Here is a 27,463-nt window from a genome sequence, read left to right as displayed (position 1 = left end):
CTGTGCCACCGGACTTATGTGCGAGTAGAAGCTAGGGACTCCCTGATAAGGGTACCGAAAAGGTATGGGATACCGGCTCAAATGAACAGACTATTAGAAGCTGTAAACCTGAGAGTTTTATGATGTGAGTTTCTTTTACTGATAGTGGCATATGATAAAGTTTGTTGTAAGGGTATTAATTTGTAAATTTGGATTTCAAAATATTTTCTAAATATCTCTTAATGACAAAAATTAAAATAACCACTAAGGACTTGCTGAAGATATCTTCCAAGGTATCTTGGAAATGATTGTCATTTATGGTTGTTTCTCATTCTGATTTCTTTTGTAGTATGTCCCAGTGAAAGGAGACCATGTGATTGGCATAGTGACAGCTAAATCTGGAGATATATTCAAAGTTGATGTTGGAGGGAGTGAGCCAGCTTCTTTGTCTTACTTGGCATTTGAAGGTGCAACTAAAAGAAACAGACCAAATGTGCAGGTAATGATGGTAACCTTTGGTTTCAAAAGAAGGAAAGCATCCAAATATCCAGTAGGCTACCTGAATTGTTCCAAAGCATGACCTTTTCCCCCCAGTTCTATAGAATTATCTCCGAGCATCTGTGTAATCCAGGCTCCCAAGAATTTCTTCTGACGCTCCAGCTCTGGTGCCAGAGCCACATACTTATTACATTTGCTATATTGGGGGTTACTTCATCTCTACTGAGTTAAAAGATTATATCTGTTCTCTCTGTCATTATCTGTTATACCCATATCCACTGGACAAAGAAGTAAGTCATGGGCTTAGGAAGGAAGGAGGAATAAATGGTGCAGATTGCCTTATGAGCCATGCATCTATCCTGATTGTAAGTCCTGGGACTGTCATCTCACAACTTCAGTCACATCACTGTTTCCCAACAATCTCTTCCTGGAGTTGATAGAAGAGCAGTTGTGTTTCCTTAAGTTTTCTATTTGGGCTTTTTGGGTGGCAAAACCACACTTGTTCTATACTTAAGCCAGAAATTTGGTGGTTTCTCTGCCCCTTCCCACCTTTCATCTGTCTTTTGTTGCTTAATCATATCTTACTGATCCTATTTGATTCTCTAAGTCTACCCCTGTATCTCTATTTTGCAAATTCAGGCCTTAGTTACCTCTTGACTGGAGTTGGTCAAGTACCTCCTCATTAACATCCCTGCCTATACACTTTTGCCCCTCCATCCAGGCTTTTGAGAGCTGATAGCCTCACACACTCCCCTTTCTTCAAAGCCTACAGATTTCCTTGGCATTATACTCTAAAAGTCTTCCCTCATCCATAAGTATATCTCCATGCAGCATGCTTGACCCATACCAAACTAATTAACAGCACTACTGAACTCAAAATTTCCTGCCCGTGCTGTTCCCTTTATCCCCTTTTCAGCCTGTGGAACACATACTCATCTTTTAAGACCCAGGCTAAACACCACCACCTCTGTAAAGTCATTTCCTAATCTAAGGCACTTATCCTTATAACTTTGTTCTAGCCTTACTGAATTTGGCTTGAAATAAAGTTTGTTATTTATATGTACATCTCCACTGCCCTCCAAGACCAAATGCTCTGAAAGGCGGAGAATGTTTTGTTCTAGTTCCTCTAGTCACCAACAAATAGTAGGTACTTAACAGAATAAGTTCACTCTCAATTTCCTTAGTTTCATCATTTTGAAGTTCAACTCTGAAGTTCTCAATAAAATCTTGCATGGAGAGGTGTCAGTGAATTACCATTGTTCCATTTTGCTGTGAATAATACACATGCCAGTTTTTCTATCCATCCATCTTCTGTAATTTCCTAAAGCAGTGCAAATAGATATTTTTGTGATGATGCTGTTTGATTAGCATGGGTGCCCATAGCCATAGGTGCCTGTTGAGTACTTGAAATGTGGCTAATGTAACTGAGGATATGAATTTTAAGTGTCTAATTTTAATTTAAAAGTAAGTTTAAATAACTACATGTGTGTGAACAGCTACCAGATTGGATAGTGTAACCTTAGAGTTTTTGGCTTTGAGTTGGCTCCCTGTCTGGGGACTTCCTGGTGAGTGAAGGGGCAGGGTACATGTGTTAATGTTGCCTTTTAAGACCAAACTCCAGAGTGCCTCTGGGAATGCTGGAGTGTAGTCAGTACATTAAGCCACAGAACTGTAGGTGGTTGGCATTGCTGTCTATAGGAAAGAACCAACAGTAGCACCTAAGAGCGGTTTGTTCAGAAGGATGAACTGTTTTTAATTATCATTGTAGGTTGGAGATCTCATCTATGGACAATTTGTGGTTGCTAATAAAGATATGGAACCAGAGATGGTCTGTATTGACAGCTGTGGACGAGCCAACGGAATGGGTGTGATTGGACAGGATGGTCTACTTTTTAAAGTGACTTTGGGCTTAATTAGAAAGTAAGTCCTGATGCCTTCTGGCTTGCCTATCTTTTATAATTATACTTCCTTGGAAAGCTGACTGATCTTTGGGATTTGGGTTCTTTGTAACAATGTGTGAATCTCCTCAGAGTTAAAAAATCAGTATCTATATTAGCACAATTGTAAACTCATGCATTTAGTCCCATCCTCTCTTAATGGAATACATAAAATTCAAATGTACTTAACAGTGTAGTTGGTGTGTAGACATGGAGTCTGAGCTGCTCTCCCAGAAGGTATGCTGTTCCTTATAGCTGATATACTCAGCCCAAATGTAAAAACTGGCCTTTCCAACCCTTCTAAGTCACTTGAATACATATGCAGTTTACAATTGTAGAAAATCACCAAATTTCTCTAATAATAGGAGCCCATGCAGCTAGACTGATGTGATCCTCAGCTTATGCAGACATTCACCGAAGTCTCCTGCTATTCTGTCCTGGTAGATTTAATAATTCCCAGAGGCAGATTCTCCATTGTTTAGACTTTTACCTACCCAAAGCTGGTGCCCTATTAAAGGGCTTTACTTCTAGATCCTGAAGTTCAGAGCTATCTTGCATGCCTCTCTTTGCTATTTATTCTGCAGATTTGGAGAATTAGTTCAGGACATTAGAGAAGCATGTTATTAACCAAGCAGTACCATTGTGGTTTGAAAGAGTTAATGCTTCTCTCCAAGAACTGAATTTAATACCAGGGATTCTAAAGCCTAGAATTAAGATACTTTGATTATGTAAGGGAAGAACTTTATACATTTTCGGTAAAATTGGCGACACAGGGAGTTTAATTTCTTTGTAGAGGATGGTCCACCATTGTGACCTCCGGTATGCTGATAAGTGTAAAGCTTCTTGGAAGAAAAGGGGTAACAAATGTTGTCATGTGCCTTGTTCTTGGAAGGATATTGGTAGGGCTTTGAATAAGTATGGAGAACTGCCTAGAAAAGGAGTCTCCTCCTAAAGGAGGGTCATGTCACACCCTACCACTTTATTAAATTTCATTTTCTTTCCTCTTTCTCACCAGGCTGCTAGCTCCAGACTGTGAAATCATACAGGAAGTAGGAAAACTCTACCCTCTGGAAATAGTATTTGGGATGAATGGAAGAATATGGGTTAAGGCAAAAACAGTTCAGCAAACCTTAATCTTGGCAAACATTTTAGAAGCTTGTGAACACATGACAGCAGATCAAAGAAAACAAATCTTTTCTAGATTGGCAGAAAGTTGATCTATGTGGACTTTTTTATGGGCCAGTTAAGCCAAGAGACTGTGGATTTCCCAGGGAAAATTTTTTTCAGGTGAACCTCTCCTCATTAAATCTTCAGAAGACAAGATGTGAATGAACATATTGTCTTATTGGAGTCTTAAAAGGAAATATTTTTATAAAAAACTGGTTGCTATCCATGTTCTTGTGGGTGAGAAAAATCATTATAAAATAATGGTGTGGTTTTTTTTGTTCTTTGCAATAAAGTTTACCAAAAGTTAGTGTTATGGTTTATTTGGTATTAACTTTAGTTTTGCTAGAGTGCAGTTTCTGTAATGAACTGGAAGTGAGCATTAAAATAACTATTTTCTGATCATGATAAAATATACTCACCAAAGAAAATGTAGACTACGTAGAAAGTATAAAGCAAATAAAAACTAACTGTAATCCTGTTACTTAGTGGTAAGTGTGTAACAGCTAACAATTATTGTGTTTACCATGGATCAAATATTGTTCCAAGTATTTTGCTTGGATTAACTCATTTATTCTTCATAACTGAAGAAGACACATAATCCTCCTAGTAGAAGAAACTGAGGCACAGACGTTAACTGGACCTACCCTCCCAACTATATGTGAATGTGTGTTTCTCAAGTTGGAATACAGTATTATACTTTATATACTAGTCATAGACTTTGTCCACTTCAAACAACATTTAATATATTTCTTTCATGATTGCTGTTTAAAATTCAATAGTTAAATATTTCATTTTCACATTATAGGATATTTTGGATGTATCTTTTTTTTGTCGTAATATAAACAACACTATAATAAGGATCTCTAAATCCAAGTCCAACCAAATCTTATTTTACTAAGATTGTTTCCTAGAAGCCAAACAAAAAACTATCTGCCTAGATTTTGAAAAAAATTGTAGAGGTTTGTGATGGAGTTGGAGGGGAAATTCTTCTGCTATTTGGTATTTTAAGCAAAACCTTAGAGGTGAATGAAGCCTGGCAGATGATCTAGGTCTGTGGTTCTGGGGTCAGAAACCTCCCTGAAAATATGGTTAGAGTTACCACTGAAGCCTATCCACAGTAGGTCTCTTTTGGATGACAGACTATGGAATCATTCAATATGTTGATAAAGACCAAGGAACAATAGGAACTCCTAAAGATGTTTTCTGAAAACTGGGTTGTTTTTAAGTAATAAAAAGACTGATATAATTTATCAAGTGGTCATAGCTCCTGAAGGATTAAGTTCTAAAAGGGAGGGGACAGAACAGAGAAGTAACCTTTTGGTTCTTCTGAGATACAGAATACGTTTTTTGAATTTGCTAGCAGTTTAGCTATCAAGTTGACTAAACCAAACTGGCCAGAGTAACTGAAGCAACTGTATCTAACTAGGACATGAGAAAATAGATCACTGGGATTTGTGTAATAAGAGGTTCTTTAACATGCTTGTGTCAGATAAACTGTATTTTTTGGTTATTTTCAAATTAGACTTATCAATACTGTGTTTTTGCTGTTCAGTTTGACCTGATAAATATATATGAAGAATCTAGTTTGTACAAGGCTCAGAGGATACGAAGGTACTTCCACAAATTGTCCTTTTAGAGGGGACTACAGTTAGGAAGAGAGAAGCCCTCCGTGCCCATATGCAGAGCAAGGGAGACAGGGCAGGAGCCACAGGTGGGAACAGTGCTATGGAGCTTAAAGCAGGGCTAGATTAGGACAGGCTGATCCTGCAAAGCACATGTACAACATGATCAAAAGGAGCTGGAAAGTCATACAACTTTGATACCAGTTCAGTGAAAATTAAACTCTTGATACAACAATAATTATTTAAACCATCATTAAAAGGGTTTTCACAAATAGATGTACAAAAATGAGTTAACACATCCAAAGTCATGTAGTTGAGCTAATTTCTTGTTACCATAAACTTTTAGTCAACATATATCTGGGGGCACTTCCTGTGAGCCAGGCACTATGGGAGATTAAAAAAGAGCATAAAATGTCCCTGTTACTAGTAACCTATATTCTAGTGAATATCCAAGATGTCAAGTAAAGGCAAAAGTGTGCCACCACCACCGTTCGCTCTGCTCTTTGGTCAAGGCCCCTCCAGCAACTTCACTTCCTGCAGCTGCAATCAGGCTGCCATCATTCCACTGAGTTCTGAAGAACATAGCCTTTTCTGGAAGAAACTCCTTTCTTCAATGCTTCGGGCCAGTTTTGAGTCTCAAAGTAAGTGGACAGGATATCAAATACTGTTGGGTAAACAGAAAGCACAGTAACTACATTGTTAAAAGAGAACTAGTAAATGATAAGAAAAGAAAAAAGATGTTCTGGAATATTTCATTCAACAAACCTACTGCACCACACATGGTACTAGATCCTAGGGAGACAGGCTAAGATACCGGTCCTGCTTGCTCACAAGGACCTCAGCCTACACAGGGATACAGGTCTGTGAATGGACAAAACTGCAACAGAGAGGAACAGAATAAATGGGAACACTGAGTTTCTATCAGGCCTGGGGTTGGGGAGGGGAGCAGCCAAGATGCCAGTGAATTGAATCCTGAAGAACAAATAGGACTTCACACTGGTCAATGATGGGCTAAAGGCAGGGCATTCTAGACCAAGACAACAATTTCAACCATATTGACTTGAGAATCAGGAAAAAAATGAAAACTGTCTCTCATGCAATAAAGTCCAAGCACATCAGTCACAGGGAAGACTGCTTCAAAGGCCAGTCATACTTAAACATGATGTAAAGAATAAAGAAGCAGCACCAGAACTAATACTCATTAAGCGTGGGCTATATGAACAGTACCTTGATTGATGGCCAATATCTCTGAATGATAGTTTTTCCCATTCTGGCGTCTGACCATGTATTCCTGGATTGGCAGGCGTGCTGTCTTGACAGAGTGTTCTTGGGCCTTTTGAAATGTCACTTTCTGTAAATCACAGTTAAATATTTTTCTTTTAAAAATAATACATGAAGATATTGTAATCCCCATTTACCACCACTCAAATTTCCCTCTGTATATTTAATACTTATCATAATTAATGATAAGTATTACAAATAGTAGCCTATGGTAGAATGGAAGAAACTGCAGATAATGAAGAGTATTTACTTATCCCAAGAAAAGAAATGGCTTGTGCAGCAACACCTTACTTATTTGGGAGTCATTTATCCACTAGCTTCCACTCACTACTACTTACAACCAAGAAAGAAATAAGTAAAAAGAAGCATATCTACAGCCACAATCTGCATCCAAAAGTCCACACTAATCAGTCAGAAGACTAATCAATCAGAAGAAAATATGCCTGGCCCTAACTCAGTAAGACCCAATTCTGGATATCTGGAGTTTTCAGTTTAGAGCCAACTGGTAGCAGCAGATTAGAGAGGGAGATGGGATTCAAGTCAAGCAGACCACTAGCAGCAAGACAGCATTGAGGTCACAGCCCAATTAAAAGGAAGGGCAACTTCCACAAGGCAGCCATTTAGATACCTGAAGGCAGTGATCATGCCACTATGAATCCTCTCATCTCCAGACTCATAGTCTCAGTTGTCAACTGTTCCTTGACTATGATTTAGTTCTGAGTCCCTTCATCTTTTGGGTCAACCTTTTCTGATGTTGTTCTAGCTTATCGTTTATAATCTGCCCTTAAGACCATGTGAACAGTCAGTTCCTCAACAACCGTTTGTTCAATCAATTCCCTGAATCAAAGATTACCCTGGGAGTGACAAAATGATGATTTTTTTGATTCTATTATGCACTTCTCATTTATTAGCGGGCATTATTAAGAGTTCTCCCCTCCTCCATTTTTTTAGATTATCGCTATAAAGTCATGGAACACTAACCTTTTCAGAATAAATGAAATTCAGTTAAATATCTGTGTTAAACATGTGGGTATTTCACACATACATGAAAAAAATATAAAATATACTCACATGTATGAAAAACATTTATATAAAAATATACCCACAAACAGATACTTGTGTGATCATATAATATATCAAGAGGAATACACAAGAAAACAGTGGTTGCCTCAAGAAGGGGACACTGGGAAACAGATGGGAGGGAGACTTATTTCTCACTGTATTCCTTTTTACACATTTTAACTATTATTTCATTCTTTATTATCTATGCAATGTGAATTAGTAAATACAAATAACATCTCAACAAATATTTATATAATAGAAACACTGAAAAGCTAATTATTGTAATAAAATTCCAACTCAACAAAGGAAATCTGGACAGTACTACTGAGGTTGAGATGATAAGACTTATGTCAGCAGGGAAAATGGACGAAGCAGTAGCAAACTACTCTCACAAAGAACAGCTGTTAAGAATTCTGAGTCAATGCTTCCTTGGTCAAGGGCAGAGTTATCCTTACAGGAATGAAGAGAGAAGAAAGGAGTCAACAACGGCTATTGATGTAATTACTAAACACGCCCCATTCCAGTTCTGACTGGATTTCACAAGTCCCGATTTCTGACAGTGCTGATGAGAAGAGAGGGAAGAGCGGGACTGTCACAAGCAGAAGGGCCAACTTAGGCAGAATAGGCTCCTTCTTCCTATCCTCTGAGTTTTTAGGCCTTTTGAGTAAAATTATAACAGGGTAGGTGCCTCTAAAAGTAAGCACCACTTTTCAAAACACAGTTTTTAGGCCTAAAATGTACACTTACCTTCTGAATGCTTTCATCCACAAGTCCACCAAGGATGTAAACTTTGTTTACATCAACATCTTCAAGAGCTAATGAAAAAATGAAGGCCATTGTGATTTAATCTGTTTTGTAATTTCTAAATCCAAAGAAGTAAAAAGAAAAAATGATGAAAGTAGAAATTTAATGAAATAGAAACCAAAAAGATAGATTTGCTAATTCTCTGAAAAGACCAATAAATAGACAAATCTTTGGCATATCTAATCAAGAAAAAAAGGTAGTAGACCCAAATCAATCTTAGGGTTCAGAAAGGAGACAAAATTAAAATTACGGAGAAATGTGAAATAATTAGAAAAAAATACAAAGATCAACTTAATATCAATAAATTTGAAAATTATGTGCAATAGATGATTTTATGGAAAAAAAAAGATGTATCTAACATTGATCCAAGAAGGGTCAATGCGGAGAGCTGACCAGGGAAACTAAGGGCCACCAGGTAGCTCACAAGGTCTGGCTGAGGATGAAGACACTAAATCTGTGCAGCTGTGTGCCCACAGTAGGACAAAGCACTCAGCGAGGCATCTGTCCATAAGAGGTACTCAAGTAATGTTCATTCCTTTTTTGCGGGGGTGGGGAATGATATGCCTTGGGTGGCTTTAACAAATTCTGCTACAGGGAATAATAAAACAAAGGGCTATGTACAATGTGCTACATGAATCCATGCAGTAAAATACATACCATGTTCTGCATCAGGAGTCAGGTACACAAGGGTTTCCAGGGGATATAAACTAAAACAGTCTTCTTCTGTTATGTCGAGCTGAAAAGAATGCAAATAATCCAATGAAGTGTGAACTAGGATTAATACATAGCCGACACTGCAGCAGCCAGTTATTGGACATCTAGTTTCTATCAGGCATGGCTATAGGTACATCAAGGGGCTACATGTCTGACAACCTGTTCTCAGAAAGTGCTCAGTTGGGGAGGGGGAAGTAGAAAGGCACAGCTATTCAACCTTACAAAATGAGAAAGTGAAGAGGCCCTAACAGGTCTATAGGGAGCATGTCCTAAGACCATAGGTGACAGAGTGCCAACACCAGGGATGACCTTCTAGTGAAAGGAATGCTGGAACTGGGTTTCTGAAGTGGTGAGATTGACACGTACAAAAGAAAGCATTCACAGTGGGGGGAATCATCTAACAAAGGCATGAAGACAGGAAAACAAGAGAGTGGGTCTGTCTGGTTCATGGACAGGAATCATAAAACATGTATAGAGAAAAGTAAGGCTGGAAATGGCTGCACTACAGGAGGGACTGTTAAGACAGTGACAGCAGCCATGATGAATTTGTGCAGCACTGCACAGGGCGCTTTTCACACTCACTGTCTCCGTGGACCTCCCTAGGAAAGGCCACAATGCCAGTCTCAGCCACCTAATGCAAACATGGAAGGCATTTATAATGGCATTTCTTAGGAACTGAACTGGATTCTTCCCTGTATATCAATCATTACATTTATGAGATCTGATGAAAAGAGTGGGAAAGTAACTTAGTTCTTCCTAAAACTCATCTTAAATCCATATCACTTCCATAAGGATTGTTTCTCTTCCCCCCAAAACTCATATTTCCTAATTCTGCATTACTGAGAACAAGAAAGCAGTCATGGCATTTCCCCAAAACATTCCTGAGTATACCCTCTAGCATATAATATATAGGACACAAAACACAACCTTAGATACTGGTAATATTTTTATGCCAATGCAGTGGAAAGATGAAAAATTTTAAATATAAGAACTGACGAGGGGTTCAAAATTTTTAGATTGTAATAGTGAAAACATATAATTTTATATATATTTTTTATATATCAAAATATAAAAAAGTAAAAAAAAATTACAACCTACTTTTTAGATAATTCAAATAATATGCAAAATGAGGCTTACCAGGTAACTAGAAAATCCGTCATTCATCCTCAAACACTCTTCATACAGGGGACTGTCTGTTGCGAATCCAGCAAGGCAGATCCAAAATGGCCTGTCAGCTTTTTTATTTGAACCATACAACCTTCGGATCTGTCCAGCCAGTCTACTTAATTCCTTCAAAGAAATAAGGACGATTTAAGGTGGAAAGATGCCATTCTGGAAAATCTCATGAACTAGAAGGACCCCTTTTATTCCAGGAGTGAGTACATGCATGTGTGAGTACGTGTTATACTCCATGGCATCACACCTTATAGATGAAACGTTAAAGTAATGATACTAGAAACAGTGAATTAATGGAAAAACTGAGAACTCTCCCTCCTTGTGGACTTGCTGTTATGTATCTAATATATGAAATTGCTCTTTTAGCTTTTATCTAAAGTCTTACCATGTGTTTACTATTTATTAAAAAGAGGTTAGATTACTATACAGACATTTTTATATTCCATCAGATAAACTTGGCTCCTTCTCCCTAACTCCAGGAGATGTAACAGGATTGGAAGTTTTAACTTCCGTCCTGATTCAGAGAACTCACCCTTACAGAAGGTAGTTTCACAATCTGCCTTATTTGTTTCAGTAGAGAAAAAAAAGGCTTTGGGTTTGATTTCATCTGATATATCAATATAAACACAGAAAATACTTGCTGACTTTTTCAGAGGGCTATAGTTAGAGGTACCAAGTAAGAACTGCAGATCTTCAGATCTTCTAATTTCTCTGAAAAACATGCAAACACTAGCACATACAAAAGGAGTCTTGGAAAACTAAAAGATGAGTTTTGCAGTGTTAGGCCAAAAATTAAGGCCCAATATTGTGTGCTGCCTTGACATCTGGTGAAAACAGGTGGGCCATGAATGGCCCTGACTGCAAGAGCCTCTCTCAGATCTGCTCCCACAGATAAGGTCCCCCAGCTAAACAATCCTTTTAATCAAAGGGACCAGGTGTACTTCCTGCCTATCCCTGAGCAGTGGGTTTCAGTTCCAAGCCAGCCCACAGAATTATTCAAAAAACCAATCACATCTTCCTGCAGGGACCACAGGGCACTCCACCCTTTTGATACTACAAAGCCTGCCTCCCAAAGTCCCTGGTTGTTCATTCTGTTCCGAGTGTCAGTGTCATCCTCCTCCTGGGCTGAGCATAGTGACTAATAAACTGCTATCAATTTTATCTCACCACTGTCAAGTGTTGTTTGTGTTCAGCCACCCCAAATACTCCAGAGTGGAAATCCCTCCTTCAGCAATAGGGTAAATGGAAGACCACTAACTACATACATTACAGGAAAACCTCCCACTAGGTAATCTCCCCAACATGCAATCAGGCAAGTATTTCTCTCCCCAGTAAAAGACCAAAGATCTTTGGAGAATTGAACCTGAAAGGCTCCATCTCGACTGGGGACACCATGAACACAGGGGCAAAGCGTTGATTTCAAAACAGAAGGTAAAAATTTCCCAACTTAACCAGAAGATGTCTATTCTCTTCCTGATCCTTTACAACAGCCATCTTGGAACTTAGCCATGTGTAGAAAACTAAACACTTTTGCTGGTTTACTACAGAATCACAGAAGGTGGAGCTGGCTATGCTCTTCATGAAAGCTGCTCCCTTCTGGACTTCCCTCATGTGAGTAGGAATTCAGAGCTCACTAGATGTTCTACCTTCTTAGACATGTGGTGGGTCATACTCAAATCAATACAGAGCCTTGGTCCTGAGTGTTTGGCTTCCAAAAGTTTCTCCTTGGTTAAGGATCTCAGAAAACGTTTGCTGTGCTGGGGGCAGATGCCTAGAGGAGAAATATCAGAAAAGAATATAAGTGGGAAAACAAAGGAACAATATTCAGTAAGAAACAAATCTTCACTATTTGGATATGAAGAGAAACTTGAAACTTGTGCAAGGTTTCATTCATTAGGCAGTTCAGGTATGGCAGAGTGGTGACGAGTGTGGGCTCTGCAGCACACTGCTTGGGTCTAAATCTATGTTGTTTGTTCATTTATTACCTGTATCATCTTAACTATGTTATTGAATTACTCTAAGCCTCAGTCTCTTTACCTACAAAATGGGGATAATAAAAGTACCTACTCCTTAGGGTAATCCATGTAAAATTCTTAGCACTGAATCTAGCACGTAGCACTTACTGAATGTTAGCTGTTGCTGGTATTCTTCCTTCTACCTCGGAGCTTATAAACACATATGTACTAAATATACTAAATAGCTTATATTTGAAAGACAGACTTCAATTTTCTTTTCTTTGATATTTTGATTCCCAACGAAATACGAAGATGGGTCTTACCTCCCAGATGTTTGTTTTTACTTAAAAACAATATTCCTATTCTCCTAGGAACATGTAGATACCCGTTTGCTAAGAAATACATATAATTATACCAGCAATCTGATTTACCGTTACCTGAATTTTCTACACGATTGGCTTTTCTTCTTTCTTTCTCTTGCTTTCTTTTGCTCTTCTTTGCTGCAACTATTTTTTCCCAGTGTCTCTGTTTTCTTTGGACATTTTTCTTAAGTTATCCAGAAAACAAAATTGTTTGAGAACTTCATAAGCACCAAAAAGGAAAATGAATATTAGAAACAGTTACTTATTTTTTTTTAATTTAGATATAAAATTAGGAGAGAAAAAGGATATTAGTCTTAAAAATAAAAATAGACTAGGCTGTGTTTAGAGAAAGCAGAGCTCCAGAAAAGAGATGTGACAAGCCAGGCCTAAAGCAGAGTTTAGATTTCCTGACTTTTGATCTCAAAAATTCCTCTTGAAATTTATTTACTTTTCTTGTGACTCAAACGGAACTGAAGCCTTAAACCAGTTAGCAGGAAATTCGACCCTTGGAATACACCAAACTCATTCTCAGTCTTTTTGTTACCAGAACCTACCCTTAGAACAGGAGTCTCTGGGACATTTCATCATCTCAAAGTCCATGTTCTTCGCAACCCTGCACTTACCGAGCACCACACTGCACTGCCTGTGGGCAGGGTCTCTCCCTCCTGCAGCTCACATTCCACATCAATCTGTAGAAGCTGGAAGCTTTCAGAGATGCCATCTTCGCCTGTGTCCTCTAGGATGCCTTCTTGCTCCTGCAGCACGTGTGACTCTGTTTTCTGGGCACTCCCTTCCAATTTCCAGTCCATGTGCTTAGTTGTCTGTCCTTTTCACCCAGATTAGAAAAAAGCACAATTATGTAAGGCATTATATCATTTCACTTACAGAGGTGTTTCCCTATATCCAAGTGACAAATAGTGTTCTTGTGTTACTGAAGGAGAAGTATATAAAATACTAACACGGATTTATTGAAAAGCATGTGTCTTCCAGAGAAATGAGTCAGCACAAAAACATTTCAGCAGGAAGAGAGCCAAATCCACTTCTTAGAAGACAAGCACAATTTCTGACACCTCCAAGCAGTCAATGATTTATTCACTGTTGCACTGACACAGAAAACCAAATCATTTATGGCATTCTTTGAAATGCATGAATTGAGGGTGAGACAGAGAGGGCAAAAGCCACCTCCTTTATGTTTGTTTATTTTCATAACCATTCCTTTAGCAAATATTTATTGTGCATCTACTATATGTAAAGTCCTGCACTAGACACATCCTTGGAGGATGAAGAGCTAGCCACAAAATATGGTAAAGAGTGGCCTAAAACCAGCTAAGAATTCTTCACGGTTGCTGGTGATGTATCAGAATTTGTTTTTCCAAGCTATGTATTCCCGGCCCCAACTCAGTTAAGTATCACCACAGCAGAAAGCCACAGTCACCAGTGAGAATGTTTAATATCCCTCAGAAGTTCTGAGATAGAAAAATACAGAAAACCACTGATACAACACACTTAACGAATGTCACAATTTCAAAGTGGTGTTCAAAATCCCCAAGAAAGATATGAGCATAAAACACTCCAGTCTACAGTTAAGTATCATGAAGAATGGACTGATCACTACTCATGGCTGCTCCGAGTCTAGTGTGCTACCACCATTTTAGGAAAAATGAATAACTGTGCAAAAGCAAATCTATGTAATATGATCCACGCATATGGTCAAAAGATCTATTTATAATAAAAGTAATGATCCTCACTCTGACCCCTCCCACCTTTAGTGGCAACCCTTAACCAGATGTTTTAGTTTTGGTGATTGACCCCTTAACCTGAAACCATATGCTTATACCATTATTGATTTTTAATTTTTTTTAAAAAAGTATTTTTAAACATCTTCTAATTATAGTTGACATACATTATATTTTAGGTGTACAACACAATAAATAGATATTTATATAACCTAGAAAGTAACCACCCCAGTACCCATCTGGCACCATACATAGTTATTACAATATTACTGACTATATTCTTTATGCTGTATTTTACATCCCCGTGACTGTTTTTATTACTTCTTGATTCAACAACTTTGAATTTTATCGACTCCATATGAAATATTAGAATTCAAATTAGCTTTCATTTTTCTGTTAGTTACCTTGACCTTTAAATTTATTTTTCGGGTATAATTTACTTAAAGTAAAATGCAAAAAAATTAAGATTTGAAATTTGTTCATTTTTCTGCTTAAGCTAAAGTTTGCTCTTCCAATGGCCTACACTGATCATTAAGGTCTACCTCCCTGATCTATTGTCCTCTGCACTGTCTGGTCTACTTGCTTTTCCTCACACATACCAAGGATTCTAACCTCTAACCTCAGGGCCTTTGCACTTGCTGTTCTTTGTACCTCCAATGCTATTCCCCTAGGTAATTATATGATTACCTTTCTCAGTTGATTCAGATTTTCACTACCCAACATGGCACTTATTCTACTTATTTTCTGACGGAACTTCCCCATTCTTACACTGTAAGCAAGTGTTCTGTTTTCTTTGTTCACTACTATGTTGTCTACGCCTCGAAAAGGGCTTGGTACATAACACATGCTCCATCAACACTTGCCGAATTAATAAATCCCGCCCCCGCCCCCATCTCTGAGTTTTCTAACCCAAGTCCCACCTGATGAGCGCATCCCTGGGCTCTAAGCGGAGGACCAGTCTCTGCACGCTTCCCTCATTTTCTCATTCTAAATTTTAGTCCACCGAAGCTGGCTCCACCCTTCTAGCACCCTCAGGACTAGAAAACCTAGATTCCGGGCTGCGAAGTACCCCGCCTGTGAGCTCCACCTGGCCTGCGAAGTACCCCACCTGTGGGCTCCACCTGGCCCACAGGCTGTGAGTGCGAGGGGAAGCAGGGAGGGGAAGCACCAAGAAGGCGTGGGACATCAAGTCACATGACTGTTAATCGCTGCTTCGCGAGCGTCTTCCCTGCTCTCCAATGCTGCGGTAGCACCGGCGGGACAACCGTAGACCCTACCCCGCCCCCAACCCCCCTTCAACCATTCCACTCCCCCACAAGCCCCGGGCGTACCTGATCCCGTCACCTCACGCAGCTGCGGCGCACACCAGGCCCCGCCTCCGTCTTTACTTCCGGTTCCCCCCCAATGGCCTTCTGGGAATTGTAGGTTTCAGCCTGGCCGCTCCATGTGCAGGAGCTGAGGCTTTGGCTTCCGAGCCCCACCCTGGCGGTAAAGAGCTGCGTCCTCTCGTAAGTGTTGCTGGGCTTCTCTGAGCCCCATTCCCTGACTGTTAGATGCGGTTACAGTCCCAGCCGTTAGACGACCCCCACAGGGCTGCTGCAGGTGACCAGGAGCTTTGATGGCTATCAAGGACTGGACTTGCGAAACTGGGCTGAAACCAGACTTGAACCACCCCTCATTTCGCAGCCTGGAGACCTTGCCCTCCCTTGGGCTTCTCCACAACAAGCAGGGCCCAAGAGCTGACACAGCCATTCCCTGAGCACACACTCCCTTTCACCTGGCTGTCCAGGCTCACAACAGAAATATTTCGGGCTTGAGCAGGTAAGGAGTGTCTAGCCTCTGGCCACTGTTCCCTCTCCATCTCTCCTTACTTATCCACAGGAAAACTGAGGCTCAGACACCTGAAGTGACTTGCCCAAGCCTTGTCCTGATAAAAACTATCATTCTCCCTTTTATTCTGCAGTCCTAGAAGTCTCACCCTTTCAGAGAGACCCTACCATGAATGAGCCTGAAATATCTCCCACCCAAGAAACCACAGCACTGTTGGATACCTCCTTGGTCTCTCACTGTTTCCCTCTGGACTCCTTTCCACAGCTCTGCCAACACCTCCCACTCTGTCCCTAAGCCATGCTCTATCCTTTATTTGCTACTGGAGCAATTTTTAAATGCTAAAACTAAACATTCTTTTCCCCCCGGAAGTCTTTTTCTAAAACCCAGTTCTACTGTCTCTCTTCTCTGTTCAGAAGCTGCTCTGGCTTCCCACTCAGCAGGGCTTGCAAAGTGGCTCCAGTGGTCTTCAGTGGCTCCTACCACACCTAACAGTACCTGCCTCTTGCACTCAGCCATACTGCATACCTTTTGCTCCTCCCTGCCACTGTACTTGTGTTTCTTCAGTTTTGAATGAGCTCATTTGTGGCTACTTCCCCACAGCAAAGGCCTCCTAGCTGGTCTCACTGCCTGCTCCCCCAGTCCCACCCAGTCCCCATCCATTTGCCAAATAATTATGTGTCTCTTTTATTGCACACCCCTCAGCAGCTTCCCATTGTACTTGGATGTAAAATCTAACCTTCCCAAGGCCTTGCGTAGCCTGGTTCTTGACTGCTCTTCCAACCTCATCGCTCTTCCTCCAGCTCACTGTTCCAGTCGCACCTGTCTTCTTGAAATGCTTCAGCCACACCAAAGGAAGTTACTCTTCCTTTTCTTCTCACTTTTTCCATGTCTTGCTCCTTATCCTTTAGGCTTCAACTTAACTTTCTTCAGAGAGGTCTTTACTGATCACCCAAGGTAAGACTGGCTCATCCTACCCCATCTTGGCACTCTCTTCTTTATATCACCTATCACTTTTTTTCTTTGACTTTCAGACTAATTATAAGTTCATTGGGGGAACTACATCATGTTGATAATTGTATTCCCAGTGCCACTACACAGTAACTATTTGTTGACAGAATAAACAAATGAATTTTCTTTCTTGACACATTCAAAATTTACCTTCCTGTCAAATCCAGGACTTGACTCACAGTAGCTACTCAAAAATACCTTTTGACGAACTAGTTCTAATTAATGCTGCCTCCTACAGGAAGCCTTCCCTGATCACTACTCTACCCCACATCCAATGATGCTTCTCTCCTTTGAGCTCTCTTTATCTGTTCTCTTTGGTGGCCCTTAGCACACACCATGCCTTACGTTGTAGGTCTCTATCTCTACAGGTCATCTTATCTTTTGGACCAAGAGCACTTGAAGACAGGATTCTCACCCAAATATTTACATCTATAATCCTGGATCAGGCATCACCTGCATTGGTGTACCATAAATATTCATTTGAAAGAAATGAATCAGCCAATATGATGGTGGATAGGAAAAGGAAAGAGGAACGTAAATGTTCAGTGGTTTATCATTAAACAATTGACTCTTGCACTGTGGAGCAGGTAGTCCCGCTCTGCCTATCTCAGGTAGGGGGGCTGTATATCTCAAAGACAATGCTAAACAGGACAACTCCCCTTGCACTTTAGCGTCTCAAAAAATAATGAAGAGTTTCCCAGAACTTCTGGGACTTAGTACTCCTTATGGGAGCTGCAGAGCAAAATGCCAGCTCCATACTATAGCAACCCAAGAAAGTTAATGAATTTGGGGGGAGAGGGTGCAAAGAAAGAAGGAAACAAACATTCGAGTGCTTGTGCTGGAGGCTTGTCTTCTTCCTGCCTTCCATAATTATTTCTCACAATAATGCTGAATGTATATTATATGACAATCTCTACTCTGGAGTGCTGTCGATAAGAAAATGTATTCAAGGCCTCTAGCACATTGTAGGCCTTCACTAAATGGGGACTAGTATTTCCTTTTGTCAGATGGGGATGAGACCGAGAGAAGGGTGTATAACAACACTGCCAGGATTCAAGCCTCGACTGAATTGAAATCCTGAGCTCCTTCCCTAAATTTGTGAACATATAGATTGTTTTCACATAAATATTATGTAGTATTCCTAGCTTTCTGCTGAGAAAAGCATTCAAGTTCATACAATTTTTATTATTTTGGTATCCTATGGTTCCTATTTGCCATTGCCATGAAATCACTTCAAATCTGTATTCAAGAGGCTTATTTAAATTTTATTCAAAGTATTCTGTGAAAAAGAAACAGGTTTCTAAGAAAATCAATCTTTTCTTGGCAAAAGTACTGGTTAACTGGTTACTAGTTCACAAGTAACTGCTAACAGGAGATGGGAAGGATGCTTTTTCTCCCAAAGTATTGTATGCCTTCTGATTGGGGAGAGCTTGGGTACGTGACTGAACACCATCTCTGCTCCTGCTTTTGCTGGGTGAAGGAGAGGAACTAGGAACCACAGAGGCAGCACTGAGCTCACAATTGATCAGGAGCACCAGAGGAACAGAGGGAACCCTTGAGTGAGTGTCTAAACCACCTTTGGCCTGGACAGAGAAGCCAGATGAAAAAGTATCCCAAGGGTATCTTGAGATCAATTTTCCCAGAGTTGGAAAACAAAATGCAGGGAAGGATTTCAGACTATGAGAGGCATTCATAATGGCTGTGGTTTATTACGTTCTGAGTATTTACTAGGTTATTTACTAGATTTCTACCCTACAAAGCAGGTGCCATTAGTATCTCCAATTTACAGAAGAGAAGGCCAAAGCACTGAGAAATTAAGACTTAGCTTTTCTAAGGTCCCATCAAGATTACCTGGAATTAACTGGCTCAACTGGGATTAGTGAGAAAGTTACTGAATATATTTACTTTGCTCTAAAATTATTCTTTAAAAGGCAAATAAAATTCAAGGCTTTAATGTTTGCCTTTTTAGTTATTTAAAACAAAAATAGGGTGCAAGGTTAAGGGGTGCAGTCATTTCAGATAAAGCGCAGAGCACACCTGGATGAGTGTGGCCATGCAGCTAATGAATTTACTGCCACCTAGTGGTAACCTGTTCTTGTTACAGCAAGGCAACCAAAAAGAACCAGCCCTCCTAGTACAGGTGTTGAACAGCGAAAATTGGGAAGATGGAATCTATCAAATATCACATGTATTCTTTCCTTTTTGCAAAGGCTATTGCCAAGTCAGTGTGGTATGAGAAGATTATGTTCTTCAGTGACCCCCACCTTCCTCGCTCATCTCTGCCTTCTTGGAACAGTTTGTGACTTCTTGCTTCCTCACCCCCAGGGTATGCTCCTTTTAGAATACACACTTTACTGATGGTAATCTGTTTATCTGTATCCTCAGTGAGTCTGTGAGCATCCTGACCAGGGAGGGACTTGTCTTACTGCTCTTTATATCCTAAGCTCCTAGCACATGGCCTGGCCCAGAGCAGGTATTCAGTGAATGTATGTTGAATGAATATGAGTGAATGTTTTGACCCAAACAAATCATATCACTCTGTATGATTCAGGTCAAGATTAAGCAGCAGTTTATTTGAATGCTCTAAATAGTAAACATTTGAGAGAGTGGGTGGCAGAATGGAAGGGGCTTCTCAGGGAAGTGTCCAGGGCAGGGGACTTGGGCAGCCAGCCTGCTCACAAGGCAGTGGATGCCCGGAACTTCTGTGTCAAACAGAACACGGCAGCTGTGAGGGCCGTGCACTGACGGGCCAAGAGTTTAACACTCAGGTCATGGTAGCCTCTCTCGCAGGTCAGCTTGGCGGCCTCTACAAACTGGCAGTAGGTGTACACCACGTCCCTCAGGTTCCCCGCTGCTTCCCTGTGCCGGGCGGAGCAGCGGTTGCAGTCTGTGAACTGGAAGCACAGGCCAGCCAGTTGGACCAGGTGCTGGAAGGTGTCACGCACGGCACCCTGCATCTCTTCAGGGGACTGGTCCATTCTGATCACATGCTGACAGCTTGACAGGAGCTTCTGGGAGCCCATGCAGAGGTGGCTCCGGCTTTCAGAAAAGTGCCAGGTACACTTCTCTGGAGGGTGTTTGTTCCCATTCCCCCAGGAAGCTTCTAAAATGTCTTGTAATTCCAGCAAGCTCTCTGTGAGTCGGACGAAGCCCTCTGGGGTGCTGGTGGGGGCAGCTTTCAGCTGTCTCAGAGCCCTGGAGCAGTACTCTGGCCAGATGTGGCTATTCCTCGACAGGGGCTCAGTGCTGCAGCTGTGGGCCCGGGCATGCCTCCAGGGCAGGGCCAGCCGGCTTCCTGCAGAGGGCGGTGAGGTGAGGGGGGCTGTGGAGTGTGCTCCCAAGTCCCTGTCTTCATCCTCTGTCTCAGGCTGCAGGCTGCGGAAGCACGTGGCATAAGACAACTGGCAGCTGCACTGCTCCATCCCAATCCTGGGGGCCATGGTCTCATTCACCCCAGCAAACCCCAAAGATGTGGCCATCCCAAGACTGGCAGAAACTTTAGGACGGCTTTCGGGGGCAAAGCACAAGAAAGACTTCTCAGCAGGAAGGCAGATGCTAGGGCTTTTATCTTTGCTTTCTGACAGTGAACAATGGTTTGAACTTTCTAAGTGAGGCTCCCCTTGGGAACCTGGTAGTGGTTCTAGCGGAGAAGGACTAGGATTAAAACAGACCTGCTGAGGATTGTCCCTGTGGGCTGTGTCTTCCTCTATCACATGGCTAAGTGGCTCTGCTTTGACCCTCTCTATAGTGAAGGCTGATGGGACGGTCTGGTTCTCAAGCAAGAAATCAGGGTCTAAATCTAGCTCTGCTAGGAGTTTTTGTTCTTGGGCCCGGCAGGCTTGCCCTGGGGTTTTTCTGCTTTGTCCTTTGGGGTCTGTGGGGGAGTGTGGTGGGGTCAGCTCAGTCCCTGTTACAGGAGTCTTCAAGGTGAGGGAGGCTATTATTCCACCATCTGGATCACTGACACCAATAGTCTGTGGAATAGCATTCGACACATCACCTTTAGGGTCACCTGAGTCTTTCCCAAAGTCATCATGAAATAAATTGGTCCCATTTTTGTTTGTAACTTCTCCATCATGCTCCAAAGATAGCTGCTCCTCCTTTATAGGGAAAGAAGTCATCTTTTCTCCTGAATTTATTTCACATTCGCCACTTTTAGGCCTGTCCTGAGGAGAAGACGAAGGCTCTGTGTATTTGGGGGCAGTTTCTTGCATCTGATTTGTAAACAAAGATCCCAGTCCTGCTTCCAGCCCGACTCTTCTCAGCTCTCGTGTGTCTCCCTGAGAGACATGATGTGGCCTCAGGCTGATGGTCAGGCAGACTCTGTCTGGGTTCGGGTCAGTACTGGAGAGGGACGAGGTGCTGTCTCCAAGCTCTGTGGAGAGTTCTTTGGGGGCACTGCCATCTGAGTCTTGAAATGAAGATAAGGTTTGGGAAGGCCCTGTCTGAGCAGCATCTGGGTTGGATGAACCCAAGTTGGGACAGTAAGGGGTTCCTCCTGGGGAACTGGCAACAGTGGCAGTCACAGGGGCACCCCCAGAATTCTCTCTAGGACTAGGGTTAATCCGGAGGCGAATGGCAGAAATAGAAGACACTCGAGAGTCAATGACCGACTTGGTTTCCATGGTCTCGGGCTCCATCTCCATGACCCGGGAGGCTGGATTTTTGTTCTTGGCCTCCCTCAGGGGAGCCAGCAGCCCCAGGGCCTTGGTCTCCAGGAGGCCAGGCTCACTTTGCATATCTTGCAGAGAGGACACAGTTGGGGAGGGTGCACCAAGGGCCAGGTAGGGCTCCCTGTCATAGTAGCACACGTCCTCCATGCTCTCTAGGGAGGCTGAGGGCACCAGGGGAAATGAGACCTGACAGGTGTAGTCAGTTTGTAGAAAAGACCTTCTTTTTCTCAGGGTCTTGGCATACTTCTTTGCTCCTCCCCTTCTGCTTGGCTCTCCTCTGTCTGGCCCAGGATTCAGGCTGTCTTTAGGGCTATAGGTGCCAGCCTTACTTGGCAAGCTTGTGGCACTGGGTTCTGCAACAGAAGCAGCTCCGGGCCCTGAAAGTCAAAAAGAAAAAAGTACATAAAAAGCAGAAAAACAAAGAGGCTTACAGGCTTGGGCTCAGGGCTCAGGGCTCAGGATTCAGTTCAAACCCTGGCTGGGCTGTATAACCTTGGGCAAGTTAAATCTTGATCTCAACTTCCTCATCTGAAAGATGCGGATAATAATTGGGGTAGACATTTTTTGATTCTTGGTTGCCCAAGATCCATTTCACTGTCTTTTGGTCACAGTATCCCAACTTCCTTTCAGGGAATGACATCGCCCTAGTGATTACACTCTGATGTAACTATCAATGAAGGTGCCCTGTCGAAGGGTCAGATTTATGACCCAGAAAGCCAGCCACTCATTTCCTAGAATTTCAAACTCAAACACGTTGATTAAAAAAAAATAAAAATAGAGCTCATTCTTTACAGCCACAGGATCCTGACAGTATGACCAAGAGCTACCCAGCCTCCTGGTCCGGTTGCTGCTTGTGTCTGAAGCAGTTTTTCACCTTTATGGAAATTTTCTAAGCTATCTTATACCCTAAGCAGCAGTGCCATGCAGGTTAAAAGAATTCATGCTTATCAAGCATCCAGCACAAGGCCTGTGCCTAATATGTGTTCGCTTTAAAGGAAGAAGCTGCTGCTGCTGCTGCTGCTGTTACTATTGTAACTACGTGTGAGGGTTCTAAAGGAGCTTTCTTTTGACAAAAAGTAGTCATGACTCTCAGATGCAGGTGTGCGGGGTTTTGTGCACACCAGGATGGAGCTTTCTGAGCAGAGAAGCATTTTTGTGAAGAAGTCCTGGGAATCAGCCAGAAGGAATGACAATCACAGCCTAGCACTTGAGAATCAGAGGGCTCTTATACTCAAACCAGTTATTTCCAACGTGGCTTCACCTTATGAAAAACCTTATCGAATCCTAGGCTGCTCCTCAGACCTCTCAGAATCTCTGAGGCTGGGACCTAAGAATCTATAGTATTTCAACTAGGTCCCTTGGGTGATTTTGATGCTCAGTCACACTTTGGAGCTGCTGCGCTAGGCCACTGACAGCCACTGACCAAAGATGTTTCTGAGGCCAAAAAAGGAGAGGCTTCCTCAGAGAGTCAGAGGCCAGGAGTCCCAGTTCTGGGCTGTCTCCTCAGTACCACACTGGCTTTCTATAAAAAAGGGAGTGTCCAGTATGGACCTATGTCCTTGACTAGAGGAAGGCTTTGACTAATGGTCTGTCATGCCCCCATCTTGCTCCCAGCACAATGGCTAGCCCAACAGGGCAAGGCTCAGGGCATGGATGGAAGTTGGCTGGGTTCTTTGGGGAGCAGTGTACAATCTAGTCACTGCTGCAGCTTCTGCAGCTCCTAGAAAGATTTCTCCTTTCCCTAGGTACATTGTCAATTAATGAACTCAGGGTAGATGGTGGAGAGTTCATTCATTCACTTAGCAACAACTTCCAGGTACTAGGTGCTGGGGACATAGAGACGAGTGAGAAATGCACAGCTCTTACACTCAAAGTAGTTCCCAGTCTAGTAATTGAGAGAAACATCAACACAAAACCAAATAAATAATTACAGGCAGTACCAAGTGCCAGGCGGGAAGCACATAGGGTGCTGTAGGAAGATGTGACAGGGAGGTCTGCCCTAGTCTTGGTGGCCTGGTTAAAGTTCCTGAAAGAAGAATTTCCAGGTGAGGCCTGATAGATGGATAGGTATTAGCAGCCAGAGATCAAGGTGAGGAGTGCTTCAAGCAGAAAGAGCAGCATGTGCAAAGGCTCGAGGTGAGGAAGAGCTTGGCACTTTAAAGAATGGCAAGGAGGTTGGTGTGGCAGGAATGCAGAGAAAGAACTCAGGAGAAGGAGAGAGGCAGAGGCCATGTCACAGAGGGCCTCAAAGAGCCTCCAGAGGCTGCTAAAGAGCTGGCCTTTCTCTTATGAGCAATAGGAAACCACTCAAGGGCAGGGAGCAACAGGAAAGGTCTGGAACAGAAATACAAGGGCTGTAGCTTCTCCAGCTCCTAGTCACGCTTAATGTCTGTGTGCTATTTTCCAATTTTTTTCTGCAGCATGCAGTGTGTGTGTGTGTGTGTGTGTGTGAGAGAGAGAGAGAGAGTGTGTGAGAGAGTGGGTGTGTGTGTGTGTGTGTGTGTGTGTAAATGTCCTGCAAGGATCTCAAGTCAGCTGGGAAGTCATTTTGTGTGGAAAGACTCCCATACTCTGGAGGGAGGGATGAAGAACCTGAGAGAAACATGACCAACAGATCTCCCTGCCTTTGTCAGTCCCTTAAGCCATAAGGCTTAAAGGGCCACCAATGGCTGTCAGGTAGGTTCTTTTTGTTTCAAGGCCTCATTTAATGTAGCTTCAGAGTCAGTAATGACATTGCTGCTTCCCTCTGCTGGGCACTCCTGTCAAACCTTTCTCTATGTAAATTCTGTCTACCTCACAAGGCTCAGCCTATTTGCCACCTCTTCTAGAAAGCTTTCCCTGATTTCTACTGTTAGTTGAATGCCTCCCATCTCTACTTGCCCACAGTTCTCTGAACTTCCCTTATAGCCCTGACTTGAAGTCATGATGCTTGTAATTTAGTCCACTGAGCCCAAGGTGGCCTCCTCAAAGAGAACCATGACCCTGCTTTACTCAAGTGTTTTCCCTCAAGCTTGGTCTCTGCCCCAGTGGGTACTCAGGAGCTACCTGCTGAGTCTGCAGACCTGCGAAGGAGAGCTCACCTGAGAGGCTGTCTGGCGAGGTGAGCTTGTCGGCTGCATCATAGTATTCCTCATCTGAGCTGCCGTCCTCACAGGCAGGGGCCAGGGCTTCCAGTGTGGCACTGGGCTGGGCCTCAGTCCAGCCCTGCTGGCCCCAGGCTGGTGGGCCCCCACCCTGCCGGGAAGCTGTGCTCTCTGAGCTGTCACTCAGGTGGCTGGCCGGGGAAACATTGGAGCACAGGCTGTAGTAGTAGGTCTGGCTGCCCTCATACAGCCTGGGGTCCAGCCTGACAGCACTCAGTTCTGGTCCCCAGCTGAATGGCCCGGGAGCAGGACTCTCAGAAAGTTCTGTCTTCTGGCACTGAGGGTTGGCCCTTTGGGCCAGGTCCAAGAGACAGAGGAAAGCACTGGTTTCAATCCTGCTCCTCTCCTCTTGGCTGTCGGAATCAACTCTCTCTGGGAAGCCTGGTGAGCCAAAGTGGAAGAAGCCAGACCTACTGGAGGAGCAGGCATCCAAGTCATCCTCTTCCAGGGCATCCATGGACTCGCTGGAGCCGCTGGTCCTGCAACCTCGGCTCTCGGTGTTGGCTGAGTCTGATGCCTCGGACTCGGCACTGTCTGTCATGCTGCTGGCCCCACAGGTGCTGGGGATTCTCCTGGCCACCTCGGGCGTGGGGCTGTCCCCAGGAGGCTGCTCCTCTTTTACAAGTGGTCTGCAAGGGCCCAGCTTTGGCAGGCATCGGTCGGAGAGAGGCTCCAGCACGCAGTCTACTTCCGAAGATTCCTCTGAGTCACTGCACACCCTGGACTCGTAGCCTGAAACACCGGGAGGGACAACAAGGGTTACAAAACAGCATTCGGGGACTGGCAGAGGTCTGTGTATCCTCCTGCCCCCGTGCTGCTGGCTCTCTCATTTTCCAGATGAGAAAACAGGTCCAGGAGTATGCCCGGCCCAGTCACACTATAGTGACTGACACAGGACACATGGGACTCCAGGTTGCATGTTCTCCCCACATCAGGCCTCCTCTCCTGCATCTATCTGAACCACCTAATGGAGAGAGGATTACCTCCATCCCTACTTCCAAGGAGAGCTGTCTGTTCGTGGAAACGTGGCGGGTATTTAATTGGTTTTCACTTCACCAAGGTTTGATAACCCCCTTACCAGATCTCAGTTCTGTCCTTTCTGGGCATCAAAATCAGACGGGAATCATGTTTAAAACATAAAACAGATCCTTGGCCTTACCCCTAATGTACTGAGTCAAATACCTAAAGAATAGGGCCTATGAATCCATATTTTTAGAAAATTTATGGGAGGTTCTGAGGCTGCTTGACTGGCACCACTCTGAAGCCTGGCCTAGAGGATCCACTGGTGATACAGGGCTTTTAGAAGAGTGAAGACTCATCCAGATGCTGGTACTCGGGAGGGATTCATGGAGAGAGAGTTGCGGGGCATTGAACCAGGTCTCTAACCTCCTCCAGCATAGGCCTCCAAGGTGATTTTTCTAAAAACTTACTTCTGATTACATTTCCTCTATTTAAACCCTTTTGCCTGCGGGAAAGGGCCTAAGCTCTCCCACAGGAGCTAAGGCCTTCCAGGGTGGCCTCAAGCCCTCCTCAGCAGCCCGATTGCTTCCTGCAACCTTCCCATTCTCCACTACAGGCTGCTTCTCACAGATCATGATCTCTCCTCCTTTCTTTGGGTAAGCATGTTCCTCAAAATCTAGTTCAAATGCCTTCCCGTCTGGAGCGCCTTCTCTGACCACTGCCGCCTGCCCCGGCAGAAGCAGCCCCTCCCAGCACCAGACCTCCATTTCGGACCCGCTCCTACTCTGCACTGTCTCTCTGACCAGGCTCTGAGGTATCATCCCTTGTCATAAGTTGTGTTAAAGACGATGGTAACAAATACCCCAAACTCATCACTGCCTGGTTATTTTATTTTACCTTATTATCATCTTGAGATTATTTATGCCTGCGGTAGCCTATGGAAAAAATATTAGGTAATGAGGTGCTAGGGAGCATCTCTCCCTATCTTCACACTCAGTGACATCACATTGGTAGCTTGAAATTAGCCATGATGGGAGTGTTTACACCATGACAAGAGACAATTGCTTCAAATCAGGGTGGGTGGGTTTGTTTGTATGTTTGTATGTATGTATGTATGTATGTATGTATGTATGTATGTATGTATGTATGTATTATTTATTTATTTACTTACTTACCTACCCACCCTGCAGAGACAGTTGTTAAACTTTTATCAGAAAACCACTGGGAAAATGCTGCATCAATAGGGCTGATGCAAAAGCCTGATAGAAACTGGAGTTGGAAAACTTTGCTCATCCGGCCTCCACTATGTCATCCCTTATGTGGTGTGATTTTGAGTTCCTTCTACCTCCAGGTACCCCCATCTTCTAAACAGCTAAGGTTGAGAATTTCTACTGTAATTCAAGAGAATGGAAAATTACATAAGCATGTAAGAGAAGCTAGGTCGTCTGTACTTTCTGAATAAGTAAGTGACATCTCTTTTTCCTGGCAAATAAAAACAAAATACAGTGGATCTTAAGAAATGATTTTAGGAAATTCTACAGGGAATCAGAGACCTA

At 42.9% G+C, this 27,463-nt stretch overlaps 3 protein-coding genes across 4 annotated transcripts in view; 1 reads left to right on the top strand and 2 right to left on the bottom strand.

The window, feature by feature from the left end:
* The window catches only part of EXOSC3 (exosome component 3), a 10,194-nt gene extending 6,563 nt beyond the window's left edge, over window positions 1–3,631 (top strand). The window contains exons 2-4 of the mRNA XM_023534229.1: window positions 329–478; window positions 2,246–2,397; window positions 3,430–3,631. Of these exons, the coding sequence (XP_023389997.1) occupies window positions 329–478; window positions 2,246–2,397; window positions 3,430–3,631 (504 nt within the window). The remainder of the gene's footprint in view (window positions 1–328; window positions 479–2,245; window positions 2,398–3,429) is intronic.
* Window positions 3,632–4,739: 1,108 nt separating this feature from the next.
* Window positions 4,740–15,704, bottom strand: TRMT10B (tRNA methyltransferase 10B). 2 transcript variants are annotated; one of them, XM_023534262.1, is made up of 10 exons: window positions 15,415–15,540; window positions 15,214–15,380; window positions 13,181–13,383; window positions 12,633–12,741; window positions 11,887–12,011; window positions 10,202–10,354; window positions 9,008–9,086; window positions 8,294–8,361; window positions 6,431–6,554; window positions 4,740–5,867 (listed from the first exon to the last, which is right to left on the bottom strand). In XM_023534262.1, the coding sequence occupies exons 2-10, from the start codon at window positions 15,224–15,226 to the stop codon at window positions 5,761–5,763; spliced, it is 981 nt and encodes a 326-aa protein (XP_023390030.1). In that variant the 5' UTR covers window positions 15,227–15,380; window positions 15,415–15,540; the 3' UTR covers window positions 4,740–5,760. The 2 variants fall into 2 exon arrangements, with proteins under 2 accessions (XP_023390030.1, XP_011364522.1); XM_011366220.2 differs by lacking the exons at window positions 15,214–15,380; window positions 15,415–15,540 and adding an exon at window positions 15,625–15,704.
* Window positions 15,705–19,683: 3,979 nt separating this feature from the next.
* The window catches only part of FRMPD1 (FERM and PDZ domain containing 1), a 130,391-nt gene continuing 122,611 nt past the window's right edge, over window positions 19,684–27,463 (bottom strand). The window contains exons 17-18 of the mRNA XM_011366218.2: window positions 24,885–25,679; window positions 19,684–22,181 (exon numbers count right to left, since the gene is read on the bottom strand). Of these exons, the coding sequence (XP_011364520.1) occupies window positions 19,807–22,181; window positions 24,885–25,679 (3,170 nt within the window). The 3' untranslated portion in view covers window positions 19,684–19,806. The remainder of the gene's footprint in view (window positions 22,182–24,884; window positions 25,680–27,463) is intronic.

This window comes from Pteropus vampyrus, unplaced genomic scaffold, assembly GCF_000151845.1.
Source record: "Pteropus vampyrus isolate Shadow unplaced genomic scaffold, Pvam_2.0 Scaffold123, whole genome shotgun sequence".
Classification (NCBI taxonomy): Eukaryota; Metazoa; Chordata; class Mammalia; order Chiroptera; family Pteropodidae; genus Pteropus; species Pteropus vampyrus.
This window is presented reverse-complemented; position numbering and strand designations above follow the sequence as displayed.

Coding starts and splice junctions, on each gene's coding strand:
- TRMT10B (XM_023534262.1), bottom strand. Junction 9,087..10,201: donor ACGGATTTTCTAGTTACCTG/GTAAGCCTCATT, acceptor CATTCTTTTCAG/CTCGACATAACAGAAGAAGA. Junction 8,362..9,007: donor GACTCCTGATGCAGAACATG/GTATGTATTTTA, acceptor TTTTTTCATTAG/CTCTTGAAGATGTTGATGTA.